This window comes from Athene noctua, chromosome 39 (genome assembly GCF_965140245.1).
Source record: "Athene noctua chromosome 39, bAthNoc1.hap1.1, whole genome shotgun sequence".
NCBI classification, from domain to species: Eukaryota; Metazoa; Chordata; class Aves; order Strigiformes; family Strigidae; genus Athene; species Athene noctua.
Genome location: NC_134075.1, coordinates 113,528 through 127,969, shown reverse-complemented (window position 1 = coordinate 127,969; position 14,442 = coordinate 113,528). Strand labels below are relative to the sequence as shown.

General features: G+C 62.9%; 2 protein-coding genes across 5 annotated transcripts; one reads left to right on the top strand and one right to left on the bottom strand.

Moving 5' to 3' along the window:
• Nucleotides 1-87: 87 nt before the first annotated feature.
• Nucleotides 88-6,094, bottom strand: LOC141973036 (selenide, water dikinase 2-like). Of its 4 annotated transcripts, none has more exons than XM_074931134.1 (8): nucleotides 5,817-6,094; nucleotides 5,629-5,732; nucleotides 4,630-4,737; nucleotides 4,370-4,524; nucleotides 4,194-4,284; nucleotides 2,580-2,679; nucleotides 2,288-2,494; nucleotides 88-657 (listed from the first exon to the last, which is right to left on the bottom strand). In XM_074931134.1, the coding sequence occupies exons 1-8, from the start codon at nucleotides 6,046-6,048 to the stop codon at nucleotides 422-424; spliced, it is 1,233 nt and encodes a 410-aa protein (XP_074787235.1). In that variant the 5' UTR covers nucleotides 6,049-6,094; the 3' UTR covers nucleotides 88-421. The 4 variants fall into 4 exon arrangements, with proteins under 4 accessions (XP_074787235.1, XP_074787233.1, XP_074787232.1 ...); XM_074931132.1 differs by having other exon boundaries at nucleotides 2,288-2,500; nucleotides 5,817-6,093; XM_074931131.1 differs by having other exon boundaries at nucleotides 2,288-2,500; nucleotides 5,629-6,094.
• Nucleotides 6,095-6,933: 839 nt separating this feature from the next.
• SLC35A2 (solute carrier family 35 member A2) lies at nucleotides 6,934-13,726 on the top strand. The gene is given in 5 exon segments (XM_074931136.1): nucleotides 6,934-7,031; nucleotides 8,039-8,221; nucleotides 9,438-9,589; nucleotides 10,974-11,351; nucleotides 11,354-13,726. Coding segments are annotated over 4 exon segments (924 nt in total). The 5' UTR covers nucleotides 6,934-7,031; nucleotides 8,039-8,163; the 3' UTR covers nucleotides 11,690-13,726.
• The last annotated feature ends 716 nt before the right edge of the window (nucleotides 13,727-14,442 follow it).

The window sequence follows — 14,442 nt, the reverse complement described above, 5'->3', positions numbered from 1 at the left end:
TTTTTTTAAAAAAAAAAAAAATAATTAATAATTATTTTTTTAGGATGGGGCTATTTTTACAAATTATTGCGAAAATTAAAAAAAAAAAAGAGTCGAATTAAGCTTTATTACCCTGATTTTTTTTTTTTTTTTATAAAGGGGGGGGGTTTGTGGCTCGTTCTTCCCCAAAATTAAGCGCCGCCCCCTCCCAAAACTTTTCACCCTCCTTTTTTTTTTTTTTTTTTAAAATTTAAAAAAAAAATTTAAAAATTTAAAAAAAAAAAAAAAAAGGGAGGGGGTGTGTTTTCAGCCTCTCCCCACCCCGCTGCGGGGTTTTGGGGGGGGGGCGTCATGGATCGAAGTTTTGAGGGGGGGGTGAAAATTTTGGGGCGGAAGGAAAAACGAAACGAAACGAAACGGGGTGTTTTGGGGTTTTTTTGGGTTAAAACGGGCGTAACGGCGGGGTGTCGGCGGGCGGGGGGGTGGCGGGGCTGTCGGGGGGGGCCCCGCGGGGGGGTACCTCGATCAGGCGGGGTTTTTCGATGACGCGGGCGCCCCGCGGGCCCTTCTCGACGATGCCGATGATCCAGGCCTGGTGCCCCTCGCCCCGCGCCGGCGCCTTCAGCTCGGCGCAGAACCGGGCGGCCTGCTCGCGGGGGAGGCAGATCAGGAGCCCCCCTGCCCCGAAAAAAATTAATTAATTAATGAATTAATGAATTAAAACGCTAATTGGTGTAATTAGGGAAAGGAGGGGGCAATGGGGAACTCTGGGAAATGGGAAAGTGGGGGATTGGGGGGGGAATGGGAGCAAAAAAGGGGGGTTTGGGGGGGTGAAAATGGGGCTGGGGGGGGATATTTTTGTTTTGGGGGGGCTCGCTGATATTTTGGGGGGTCGGGGGAGCCCAAAAAATGGGGAATTCTGAAAAATGGGGGGGTAAGGGGGGGTATAAGGGGGGAAATGGGGGTAAAAATGGGGGTTGGGGGGTGAAAATGGGGTTTGGGGGGGTGAAAATGGGGGGTGGGGGGGATATTTTTGTTTTGGGGGGGCTCGCTGATATTTTGGGGGGTCGGGGGAGACCCCAAAAAATGGGGAATTCTGAAAAATGGGGGGGGGGTGGTGTAAGGGGGGGTATAAGGGGGGTTAAAGGATAAAAATGGGGGTTTGGGGGGGTAAAAATGGGGCTGGGGGGGGATATTTTATTTTGGGGGGGCTCTCTGATATTTTGGGGGGTAGGGGGGACCCCAAAAATGGGGAACTGTGAAAAATGGGGGGAAAGGGGGGGGGGGAAATTGGGCTTAGGGAGGGAATTGGGGTAAAAATGGGGGTTTGGGGGGGTAAAAATGGGGCTGGGGGGGGGATATTTTATTTTTGGGGGGGTCCGCAATATTTTGGGGGGTCGGGGGGACCCCGAAAATGGCGAATCCTGAAAATTGGGGGGGGGGTAAGGGGGGGTTAAAGGGAAAAAATGAGGATTTGGGGGTAAAAATGGGGGTTTGGGGGTAAAAATGTGGGTTGGGGGGGGGAATATTTTATTTTGGGGGGCCCCCCACGTTTTTTGGGGGGGCCGTGGGTCAGGGCGACCCCAAAAATGGGGCACCCCCAAAAAAGGGGGGGGTAAAGGGGGGGTTTTGGGGTGAAAACGGGGTTTTTTTGGGGTCACACCCGTATGCGGGGGTTTTGGGGCCCCCCCCCTGATTTTTTGGGGGGGGTAAAAACCGCTTTTAGGCCTAAATTTGGGGGTGCTGACCCCACCCCCTTTTCCTCAAATCACGTGACAGCGAGCACTTCCTGCCACACCCAAAATGGCGGCCATCTTGGCCCTGACGGCGGCCATCTTGGCCCAAATTCCCTCAAATTTCCCCCAAATTTCGACAATTTCCTCAATTTTTGGGGCCCCCCCCACCCAAAATCTCCACCACGATACCCTGGAACAAGCCAAAGCGGCCATCTTGCTCCTCACGGCGGCCATTTTGTCCCCGATGGCGGCCATCTTGGCCTAAATTCCCTCAAATTTCCCCCAAATTTCGACAATTTCCTCAATTTTTGGGCTCCCCCCGGCTATTTTTGGGGTCCTCCCACCCAAAATCTCCACCACGATACCCTGGAACAAGCCAAGGCGGCCATCTTGGCCCTGACGGCGGCCATCTTGGCCCTGACGGCGGCCATCTCGGCCCTGACGGCGGCCATCTCGGCCCTGACGGCGGCCATCTCAGCCCTGACGGCGGCCATCTTGCCACGGTGACCCAAATCCCATCAAATTTCCCCCAAATTTCCCCAATTCCCTAATTTTAAGCCCCGCCTCCTCACCCGAAGTCTCCGGCGCTGTGCCCTGGAGCAATCCGAACCGTCCTCCGCACGCCTTGCTGACGGCGGCCATCTTGGCGATGACGGGTAAATTATGGATGACGAAGGCCACTTCTTGTCTCTGTTGTCCCGCCAAGGTCCGGGCGTGCCCCAAAATCCCGAACCCCGTCACGTCGGTGGCCGCGTGCGCCCCGAACGCCCTCATCAACCCTGCGGCTGAGGCACGAAGGGAGGGAGGTCGGTTACCCCCGGTGGTAGCCACGGGACCCCCCCTCGCTAGCCCGCGGGGCCGTACCGGTGCGGTTGAGCGTGGCCATGCTGAACATGGCCTCCTGGTAGGCCAGCTCCACCTCCTCCCGCGTCACCACCAGCTTGATCTTGTTCCAACGTTCCGGCTGCGGGGTGGGGGGGACACACACGCACGCGCCCCGTTAGGGAACCGTGTGTCCCCCCCCTCAACGCGTCGAGGCGCTCGGGGGACAGTTTGGGGACGTTTTGAGGTGGTTACGGGTCGTCTTGGGGACATCCGGGGTGGTTGGGGGTCATTTGGGGGACAGCGGCGTCTCCGTGGTGGAGCTCCGGCCCCCTTGGGGACATCCTGGGGGGGCTTAAGGGTTTTTTGGGGACGTCTGGGGGGGTATTTGGGGTCTTTGTGGTGGAGTTCTGGGCCCTTGGGGACATCTCGGGGGCTTTGGGGACATCTGGGGGGGCTTCGGGGTGTCCGTGGTGGAGCTCCGGGCCTTTGGGGACATCCAGGGTGGTTGTGGGTCCTTTTGGGGACATCTCGGGGGCTTTGGGGACATCTGGGGGGGCTTCGGGGTGTCCGTGGTGGAGCTCCAGTTCCTTGGGGACATCTTGGGGTGGCTTAAGGGTTTTTTGGGGACATCCAGGGGAGCTTCGGGGTCTCCATGGTGGAGCTCAGGGCCCTTGGGGACATCCGAGGTGGCTTTGGGACCTCCATGGTGGAGCTCCGGCCCCCTTGGGGACACCTGGGGTGGCTTTGGGTCCCCTTGGGGACATCTAGGGGGGCTTTGGGACCTCCATGGTGGAGCTCCAGCCCCTTTGGGGACACGTGGGGTGGCTTTGGGGACATCTGAGGTGACTTCAAGACCTCCACAACAGATCTCCATCCCCTTGGGGACATAGAGGTGACTTTGGGTCCTCTATGGTGGAGCTTCGGTGTCTTTGGGGACACCTGGGGTGGCTTTGGGTCCCCTTGGGGACATCTGGGGTGACTTTGGGTCCTCCATGGTGGAGCTCCAGCCCATTTGGGGACATCTGAGGTGACTTCAAGACCCCCACAGCAGATCTCCATCCCCTTGGGGACATTGGGGTGGCTTTGGGGACATCTGAGGTGACTTTGGGTCCTCCATGGTGGAGCTCCGGCCCCTTTGGGGACACCTGGGGTGGCTTTGGGTCCCCTTAGGGACATCTAGGGGGGCTTAGGGTCCTCCATGGTGGAGCTCCAGCCCTCTTGGGGACATCTGGGATGGCTTCGGGTCCCCTTGGGGACATCTGGGGTGGCTTTGGGGACATCTGAGGTGACTTTGGGACCTCCATGGTGGAGCTCCGGCCCCTTTGGGGACACCTGGGGTGGCTTCGGGTCCCCTTGGGGACATCTGGGGTGGCTTTGGGGACATCTGAGGTGACTTTGGGTCCTCCATGGTGGAGCTCCGGCCCCTTTGGGGACACCTGGGGTGGCTTCGGGTCCCCTTGGGGACATCTGGGGTGGCTTCGGGGACACCTGAGGTGACTTCAAGACCCCCACAGCACATCTCCATCCCCCTGGGGACACCCGGGGTGGCTTGGAGCCCCCCCCACCGTGCCCACCCCTCCCTTTGGGGACCCCCAGGTGCCTGCCGGTCCCATTTTAGCTCTTTTTCACCCCATTTTTCCCCCGTCGACTCACGTTATCCAACCACTGGTGGGCGCTGACGGCCACCTGCGTCCCCAAGGGCTTGGTCAGCACCAGGACGTCCCCGGGGACGGCGCTGTCGGGCCTGCGGGGCGGGCAAAAAAATTTAAAGGGTGAGCCCCACCCTGCTAAGCCCCGCCCCCCTCCGCCCCGCCCACTCCTTCACTTACATAATGAACTCGTTAGGTTGACAAACGACCGTGGCCACGCCCCCAACGATCACCCAAGGGTTCACCACCGTCTGTCCCCCCGTCACCGACGTCCCCCCGTCTTCCGCCGCGTCCCGGAAGCCTTTGATGATCAACGGCATGATCTTCTCCCGTTCCTTGGAAAGGAAAAAATTAAAAAAAAAATGGGAAAAAAAAATAAAAAAAAATTAAAAAAAAGCGATTTTCTGCCACCGCCCCCCTCGGCTCGGCCCCCGCGTCACCTCCTCGCTCATTTTCTGGCTGACGCTCAGCAGCATCAGCATGTTGTCGCACTCGGTGATGCCCATCGCGTACAGGTCGCTCAGCACGTTGGCGCAGGCGATGCGGCCCTGGGAAAAGGAACGGGGGGGGGTTTTGGGGGGGGGTCCTGAGGGGGTTTTGGGGGGTCCTGAGGGGGTTTGGGGGGGCCCAGGGTGAGATGTGGGGGCCCTGAGGGGGTTTGGGGGGGCCCTGAGGGGGTTTGGGGGGGCCCTGAGGGGGTTTGGGGGCTTGAGAATGGGGTTTGGGGGGGCCCTGAGAGGGTTTTGGGGGGCCCTGAGGGGGTTTTGGGGGGGCTTAGGGTGAGATCTGGGGGTCCTGTGGGGGTTTTGGGGGGGCCCAGGGTGAGATCTGGGGGGTCTGAGGGGGTTTGGGGGGACCCAGGGTGAGATCCGGGGGCCCTGAGAGGGTTTTGGGGGGGCCCAGGGTGAGATCTGGGGGCCCTGAGGGGGTTTGGGGGGGCCCAGGGTGAGATCTGGGGGCCCTGAGGGGGTTTGGGGGGGCCCAGGGTGAGATCTGGGGGTCCTGAGGGGGTTTTGGGGGGGCCCAGGGTGAGATCCGGGGGGTCTGGGGGGGTTTGGGGGGGCCCTGAGGGGATTTGGGGGGCCCAGGGTGAGATCTGAGGGGGTTTGGGGGAGCCCTGAGGAGGTTTGGGGGGGCCCAGGGTGAGAATTGGGGGGGTCTGCGTGGGTTTAGGGGGGCTCTGAGAGGGTCTGGGGGGGCCCAGGGTGAGATCTGGGGGCCCTGAGGGGGTTTGGGGGGGCCCAGGGTGAGATCTGGGGGGTCTGGGGGGGGTTCGGGGGAGCCCTGAGAGGATTTGGGGGGGGCCCAGGGCCACGATTCGGGGTTGGGGGGGGCCGGGGGGGTCCCGGGGTAAAATCCGGAGGTCCCAGGGCCACGATGCGGGGGGGGGGGGGGGGTGCGTGTCCCCCCGCCCCGTACCCCCCCCCAGCTCCCGGTACCATCATGTAGGGATCCTCCACCAACGGATAGAAAAAATCGGTCGTTTGCACCAGGGAGAGGCCGCCGTGGCGCAGCGGGATGACGCACGAGTCCAGGCCGATTCCTGCGGCACCGGGGAGCTCAGCAGGGGCCCCCCGGTGTGTCCGGGGCCCCCCCACCCCGGTCCCCCCCGGTCCCTCCGCCTCACCCAACGCCGGGTTCCCGCCGCTTTCCGCCTCCGTCCCGCCGCCCGGTTTTTGGTTGGCGAGTCCCGCCAGGAGCCGGAGCAGCGTCTCCTGCGGGACTTTACAGCCTCAGCCCCGCAGCTCCCCGTAGCCCGTGAGGCGCCAGCCCGGGTCCAGGCCCAGCGCCGCCGGCTCGAACGGGCGGTAACCGGCGGGGGGCGGCGCGGGCGCGGGGCAGGCGGGGGGCGCCGCCATCTTGAGAGAACCCCGGGCGGGAAAAGGGGCTGAGGGGAAAGGGGAAGGGGCGGGGCTAGGCGGGGGCGGGGGGAAGAGGGAGGGCGGGAAGGGGAGGAGGGAGGGGATTGGTGGGGAGAGGGAGGAGGTGGGCGGGGATTGGGTGTGAGGGGGAGGTGGGCGGGGATTGTGTGTGTGAGGGGAGGAGGGAGGGGATTGGGTGTGAGGAAACGGGGAGGGCGGGGATTGGTCGGGAGGAGGAGGTGGGCGGGGATTGGGTGTGAGGAAATGGGGAGGGCGGGGATTGGGCGGGAGGAGGAGGAGGGCGGGGATTGGGTGTGAGGGGAGGAGGGCGGGGATTGGGCGGGAAGGGGGAAGGAGGCGGGGCCTTGCTGAGGAGCGTGGCGGGAAGGGGCGCGGGGCGAGGCGCTGATTGGGTGAAAAAGCGGGAGGGCGGGAAGAGGAGGAGGGCGGGGATTGGGTGTGAGGGAGAGGTGGGCGGGGTTAGAGGGGATTTGGGGGGGTGAGGGGGAGGAGGAGGGAGGGGATTGGGCGGGGAGGGAAAAGGCGGGCGGCGATTGGGCGATAGAAGGGGAGGAGGTGGGCGGGGATTGGGCGGTAGGAAACGGGGAGGGCGGGGATTGGGCGGTGAGGGAGGAGGAGGCGGAGTCAGCGGGGATTGGGCGATAGAAGGGGAGGAGGAGGTGGGCGGGGATTGGGCGGGAAGGCGGAAGTGGGCGTGGCCTCCCGCAGGAGCGCGGCGGGAAAGGGCATCGCGGGGCCGAGGCGCTGATTGGCCGCGCCGGGCGCAAGGGGGCGGGCTTTGAGAGGGGAAAAGCGGGCGGTGGCTGCGCATGCGCCAAGGCGACGTTACGCCCCCCGAGCCGGAAGCGGAAGTGACGCAGAATGCGGAAGTGCCGCTCCGCAGCCGGGCAGGTGCCACCATGGCAGCGGCCGGAGGGGGGGAGCCGGCGGTGGCGGCGGCTCCGCGGGGCCGTCGGCAGGTGAGGAGGGGCCGGGGGGGGTGTTACGGGTCTCTAGGGCGGACTTGGGGGGCTGAGGGTGGTTGTGGGGCGGAGTTGGGGGCTTACGGGGGGGGTGCAGGGGCCTGGAGGGGAGATTCAGGGGGTTGGAAGGGGCTATGGGGCAGATTAAGGCGGTTGGGGGGGGCTCTAGGGCAGACTTGGGGGGCTGTGGGGTGGATCGGGGACGCTATGGGGCAGACCAAGGGCGCTCAGAGTGGCTCTAGGATGGGGGGGGGGGGGGCTGTGGGGCAGAGTAAGGTGTTTGGGGAGTCTCTAGGGCAGACTTGGGGGCTGAGCGTGGTTGTGGGGCGGGGTTGTGGGGTCATGGGGGGGTGTAGGGGCCTGGAGAGGAGTTTTAGGGCATTGGGGGGCTCTAGGGCGGTTGGGGGGCTCTGGGATGGATTGGGGGCGCTATGGGGCAGACCAAGGGGGCTCAGAGTGGTTCTAGGACAGAGGGGGGGGGCTGTAGGGCAGAGTAGGGGGATTGGGGGGCTGTGGGGCAGAGTAAGGGGGTTGGGGAGTCTCTAGGGCAGACTTGGGGGGCTGAGGGTGGTTGTGGGGCGGAGTTGGGGGGTTATGGGGGGGTGTAGGGACCTGGAGGGGAGATTCAGGGGGTTGGGGGGGGCTATGGGGCAGAGTACGGCGGTTGGGGGGGTCTCTAGGACAGACTTGGGTGGCTGTGGGGTGGATCAGAGGGGCTATGGGGCAGACTGAGGGGGCAGAGAGGGGTTCTAGGGCAGAGGAGGGGGCTGTGGGGCAGAACAAGATTATGGGGGGGCTGTGAGGCAGAGTTGGGGGGCTATAGGGCAGGGAGAGCTGTGGGGCAGCCCCACTGACCCCCTATTTTTCTGTCCCCCAAGTGCCGCTTTCGGTAAAAAATCCCCCAGCCTTGGGGGCGTTGGGGCTGCACAAACACCCCAGGGGGGGTGTCTATGGGTCTCGCTATGGGGCAGCCCCCCTGACGCCCCGTTTTTGTGCCCCCCAAGTGTCTCGGCGGGTGAAGTACGCCAGCCTGGGGGTGCTGGTGCTGCAGAACGCGTCCCTGGTGCTGAGCATCCGCTACGTGCGGACGCTGCCCGGGGAGCGCTTCCTGCCCACCACGGCCGTCGTCATGGCCGAGGCGATGAAGGGCGGCGCCTGCCTCCTCCTCCTCCTCCTGCAGCACCGCGGTGAGGGCCGGGGGGGGCCGGGACACACACACACGGGGTTTTGGGGGGTGGTTGGAGAGGATGGTGGCGAGTTTTGGGGGGAACTGGGGGTTGTGGGGGGACAATTGGGGGCACTGGGGGGCAGTTGGGGAGAACTGGGGGTCAATTGGGGACGGTTGGGGGGCACTGGGGAATGTGGGGGGGGCAGTTGGGGGCACTGGGGGGCAGTTGGGGGGAACTGGGGGACAATTAGGGGCACTGGGGGGTGTGGGGGGGCAGTTGGGGGCACTGGGGGCCAGTTGGGGGGTACTGGGGGACGTGGAGGGACAATTGGGGGCAGCTGGGGGGGGGCGGTTGGGGGGACCTGGAGGGTTTGGGGACAGTTGGGGGGGGCAGTTGGGTGGAACTGGGGGATGGGGGGGGCAGTTGGAGGGACCTGGGGGGTGTGGGGGGACAATTGGGGGCACTGGGGGGCAGTTGGGGGAGAACTGGGGGTAACTGGGGGATGTTGAGGGGCACTGGGGAATGTGGGGGGACAATTGGGGACACTGGGGGACAGTTGGAGGGACCTGGGGGGCACTGGGGGGCAGTTGGGGGGCACTGGGGGGACAATTAGGGGCAGTTGGGGGGCACTGGGGGGACAATTGGGGGCACTGGGGGGCAGTTGGGGGGACAATTGGGGGCACTGGGGGGCAGTTGGGGGGACAATTGGAGGCACTGGGGGGCAGTTGGGGGGAACTGGAGGGTTTGGGGGCAGTTGGGGGGAACTGGGGGGACAATTGGGGGCACTGGGGGGCAGTTGGGGGGACAATTGGGGGCACTGGGGGGCAGTTGGGGGGACAATTGGAGGCACTGGGGGGCAGTTGGGGGACAATTGGAGGCACTGGGGGGCAGTTGGGGGGACAATTGGAGGCACTGGGGGGCAGTTGGGGGGACAATTGGAGGCACTGGGGGGCAGTTGGGGGGACAATTGGAGGCACTGGGGGGCAGTTGGGGGGACCTGGGCGGTGTGGGGGGGGCAGTTGGGGGCACCGGCGGGCAGTCGGAGAGAACTGGGGGGACAAATGGGGACAGTTTGGGGGCACTGGGGAATGGGGGGGGGGACGACACCGGGGGACATTTGGGTGGCGCTGGGGCATGTCAGGTGGATACTGGGGGACAACTGGGGGGATGTGGGTCCCCGGGTGCGTTGGGGGCAGCCTTGGGGACCGTCCCCCGTGTGTGTGTCCCCCCCCAGGCAGCGTGCGGCAGACGGCGGCGACGCTGCAGGAGGCGGGCGTGGGGCAGGTGGGGGACACGCTGCGCCTGGCCGTCCCCTCCCTCATCTACACCCTCCAGAACAACCTCCAGTACGTGGCCATCTCCAACCTGCCCGCCGCCACCTTCCAGGTGACACCGGGGGGACGTTTCGGGGGGCGTTTGGGGACGTTCAGGGGTGTTTGGGGGCACTTGGGGACACTTTGGGGGGCGTTTGGGGACGTTGAGGGGTGCTTGGGGGGCGTTTGGGGACACTTTGGGGGGCGTTTGGGGACATTTAAGGGCGTTTGGGGCAACTTGGGGACATTGAAAGGTGTTTGGGGGCACTTGGGGACACTTTGGGGGACGTTTGGGGACACTGGGGACATTTGGGGTGGCATTTGGGGACATTTAAGGGTGTTTGGGGGCACTTGGGGACACTTTGGGGGGTGTTTGGGGACGTTGAGGGGTGTTTGGGGGGCGTTTGGGGACACTTTGGGGGGCGTTTGGGGACATTTAAGGGCATTTGGGGCAACTTGGGGACATTGAAAGGTGTTTGGGGACACTTTGGGGGGCGCTTGGGGACGTTGAGGGGTGTTTGGGGGCGTTTAGGGACATTTAAGGGCATTTGGGGCAACTTGGGGACATTTAAAGGTGTTTGGGGACACTTTGGGGGGCGCTTGGGGATGTTGAGGGGTGTTTGGGGGCGTTTGGGGACATTTAAGGGCGTTTGGGGCAACTTGGGGACATTGAAAGGTGTTTGGGGGCACTTGGAGACACTTTGGGGGGCGTTTGGGGACGTTGAGGGGTGTTTGGGGGCACTTGGGGGCGTTTGGGGACGTTTGGGGACATTGAAAGGTGTTTGGGGGCACTTGGGGACACTGGGGGGCATTTGGGGACGTTTGGGGTGGCGTTTGGGGACACTTAAGGGCGTTTGGGGGAACTTGGGGACATTTCGGGGACGTTTGGGGTGGCATTTGGGGACATTTAAGGGTGTTTGGGGGGCGTTTGGGGGCATTTGAGAGCGTTCAGGGGGCCTGGGGGGGGGGGGGGGATATTTTTGGGGGCATTTGGGGACTTTTGAGGATATTTTGGGGACGTTTGGGGACCTGGTGCCCCAGGAGACCCCCTTAGTCCTTTCCCTCGGCCCCTCAGTAGCCACCTCCCAGTTCCAGTAGCCCCATCCTTTCCCTCAACCCCCCAGTAGCCACTTCCCAGTTCCAGTAGCCCAATCCTTTCCCTTGACCCCCCAGTTGCCATCTCTCCACACCAGTAGCCCAATCCTTTCCCTCAACCCCCCAGTAGCCACCTCCCAGTTCCGGTAGCCCAATCCTTTCCCTCAACCCCATGGTAGCCATCTCTCCACACCAGTAGCCCAATCCTTTCCCTCAACACCCCAGTTGCCATCTCCCCACCCCAGTAGCCCAATCCTTTCCCTCAAACCCCCAGTAGCCACCTCCCCGTGCCGGTAGCCCAATCCTTCTTTTCACCCCTCGGTAGCCACCTCCCCGCGTCACTAGCCCGCGCCCACCCGCAGGTCACCTACCAGCTGAAGATCCTGACCACCGCCCTCTTCTCCGTGCTGCTGCTGGGCACGTCGCTCTCCCGCCTCCAGTGGCTCTCGCTAGCCCTCCTCTTCGCCGGGGTAGCCCTAGTCCAAGCCGAACAAGCCCGGGCTACCCCTGGAAGCACCGAACTTGCCTCCGACTCCCCCCAACAGAGCTACGCCGTCGGGCTAGCCGCCGTAGCCGCCAGTTGCCTTTCGTCCGGTTTCGCCGGCGTCTACTTCGAGCGGCTACTAAAAACCACCGGTGGCTCCATCTGGGTCCGCAACGTCCAACTGGGAGCCGTCGGCACCGCCGTAGGGCTAGCGGCCATGGTAGCCGCCGAAGGTTCCGCCGTAGCCGCTTTGGGGTTTTTTTTTACGGCTACAACCCGGCCGTTTGGGCCGTGGTGGTCAACCAAGCGGCCGGTGGGCTACTGGTAGCCGTGGTGGTCCGTTACGCCGATAATATTTTGAAGGGGTTCGCCACCGCCCTCTCCATCTTGGCTTCCACCTTGGCTTCCGTCCACCTCTTCGGGTTCCGGCCGCGCGGGCCCTTCCTGGCCGGTACCGCCATGGTTTTGGCAGCCGTTTACCTCTACGGGCGACCTCGGGGGGCTACCGGAACTCAGGTCGGGGCTACCGGGGTCGAGGGACAACGACAACAGCAACAAGATGGCGGCAAGTCAGTGGGGGGTGGCGGGGAGTGAAAAAAAAAAAATTAAAAAAAATAAAAAAAAAAAAGGAGGGGGAAGGGATCGACCCCCCCCTCCTCCCCCCTCCTCCTCCTCCCCTCCCCCCTCCGCATGCGGGGGAGGGGGAGGTGGGCGGGGGGTGGGGGGAGGGGGGGGTGGGGAGGTTCGTTAGTGGTGGGAGCTCGTTAGGGCTCGTTAAGTCATGAAGGATCGAATGGGGCTCGTTGAGGCAGTTGGGGACCCGTTGGGTCAAGGGGGAGCCAATGGGGGTCGTTTGGGGGAGATTGAGCCCAGGGTGGGGGCTCGTTAGGGCTCGTTAGGGCTCGTTAGAGCTCATTTAGTCATGAGGAGGCTAATGAGGCTCGTTAGGGCTCATTAAGGCAACTGGGGACCCGTTGGGGCTCGTTGGGTCAAGATGGAGCCAATGGGGGTCGTTTGGGGGAGATTGAGCCCAGGGTGGGGGCTTGTTAGTGGTGGGGGCTCGTTAGGGCTCATTAGAGCTCATTAGGTCGTGAAGGACCTAATGAGGCTCGTTAGGGCTCATTAAGTCGTGAAGGACCTAATGAGGCTCGTTAGGGCTCATTAATTCAACTGGGGACCCCTTGGGGCTCGTTGGGTCAAGAGGGAGCCAATGGAGGTCGTTTGGGGGAGATTGAGCCCAGGGTGGGGGCTCGTTAGGGCTCATTAGGGCTCGTTAGAGCTCATTTAGTCATGAGGAGGCTAATGAGGCTCATTAGGGCTCATTAAGGCAGTTGGGGACCTGTTGGGGCTCATTGGGTCAGGAGGGAGCCAATGGGATTCGTTTGGGGGTGATTGAGCCCAGGGTGGGGGCTCGTTAGTGGTGGGGGCTCGTTAGGGCTCGTTAGGGCTCATTAAGTCATTAGGGACCTAATGAGGCTCGTTAGGGCTTATTAAGGCAGTTGGGGACGCGTTGGGGCTCGTTGGGTCAAGATGGAGCCAATGGGATTCGTTTGGGGGAGATTGAGCCCAGGGTGGGGGCTCGTTAGTGGTGGGGGCTCGTTAGGGCTCATTAGAGCTCATTAGGTCATGAAGGACCTAATGAGGCTCGTTAGGGCTCATTAATTCAACTGGGGACCCGTTGGGGCTCGTTGGGTCAAGAGGGAGCCAATGGGGTTCGTTTGGGGGTGGAGCTCAGGGTTGGGGCTCGTTAGGGCTCATTAGGGCTCGTTAAGATGCAAAACTCATTAAGGTTCGTGAGGTGGTGGGGGCTCATTAGGCGATGAGAGGCCTAATGAGGTTAATTAGGTGTTGGGGAGCTCGTTGGGTGATCAGACACTTAATGAGGTTAATTAGGTGTTGGGGAGCTCATTAGGGCTCGTTGGGTGATCAGACAATTAAGTTAATTAGGTGTTGGGGCTCATTAGGGCTCGTTAAGATGATGATAAGCTCATTAAGGCTCATTAGGGGATGGGGGGACCGAGATCTTGGGGTTCGTTAGTGGCGGGAGCTCGTTACGTGCTGGGCGACCTAATGAGGTTAATTAGTCTTTGGGGGCTCGTTAGGGCTTGTGGAGTCCTGGGGGGGGCCTAATGAGGCTAATTAGTCATTGGGGGCTCGTTAGGGCTCCTGGAGTCCTGGGGTGGCCTGCTGAGGTTAATTATTTGTTGGGGGCTCGTTAGGGCTCATTAGTGGGTGGGGCTTGTTAGATAAGAGACTTAATGAGGTTAATTAGTCTTTGGGGCCTTTTTAGGGCTCGTTAAGATGATAAGCTCATTAAGGCTCATTAGCGGACGGGAGACCAAGATCTTTGGGTTCATTAGTGGCGGGAGCTCGTTAAGTCCTGGGCGACCTAACGAGGTTAATTAGTCGTTGGGGGCTCGTTAGGGCTCATGAGTGGGCGGGGCTTGTTAGGTCTCCTTACATGATGAGAGACTCAATGAGGTTAATTAGTCATTGGGGCTCGTTAGGGCTCGTGGAGTCCTGGGGGGGGCCTAATGAGGTTAATTAGTTGTGGGAGGGGTTTGTGAAGGGGGGCGGGGCCCCCCGGGGAGTGGGCGGGGCCGGCTGTACAGATTGGGGGGGGGGGGGGGGGGCGTGGCGCGTTTTTACCGGCGATTCGGGGCCAATAAAGGCGGATTTGGGCAACGGCCGCGTGCTGGGGGGGCTCTGGGGGCCTGGAGAATCCATAGGGGCCCCCCCGGGGTCATACAGGGGCCCCCCCAGGGCCGTATAGGATCCATAGGGACCCCCCGGGCCGTACATGATCCATAGGGCCCCTCCGGGGGTTATAGAGGTTCCATAGGCCCCCCCCTGAATCCATAGGGGCCCCCCCGGGCCTTATAATATCCATAGGGCCCCCCCCCAGGCCATATGGGATCCATAGGGACCCTCCTGGGGATATATTCTATAGGGACCCCCCGGGCCATACGGGATCCATGGGGACTCTCCTGGGGTTATAGAGGTTCCATAGGGCCCCCCCCCCCGGGCCGTACGGGATCCATAGGGCCCCCCCCCCGGGCCGTACGGGATCCATAGGGCCCCCCCCCCGGGCCGTACGGGATCCATAGGGCCCCCCCCCCGGGCCGTACGGGATCCATAGGGCCCCCCCCCCCGGGCCGTACGGGATCCATAGGGCCCCCCCCCCCGGGCCGTACGGGATCCATAGGGCCCCCCCCCCGGGCCGTACGGGATCCATAGGGCCCCCCCCCCCGGGCCGTACGGGATCCATAGGGCCCCCCCCCCCGGGCCGTACGGGATCCATAGGGCCCCCCCCCCCCGGGCCGTACGGGATCCATAGGGCCCCCCCC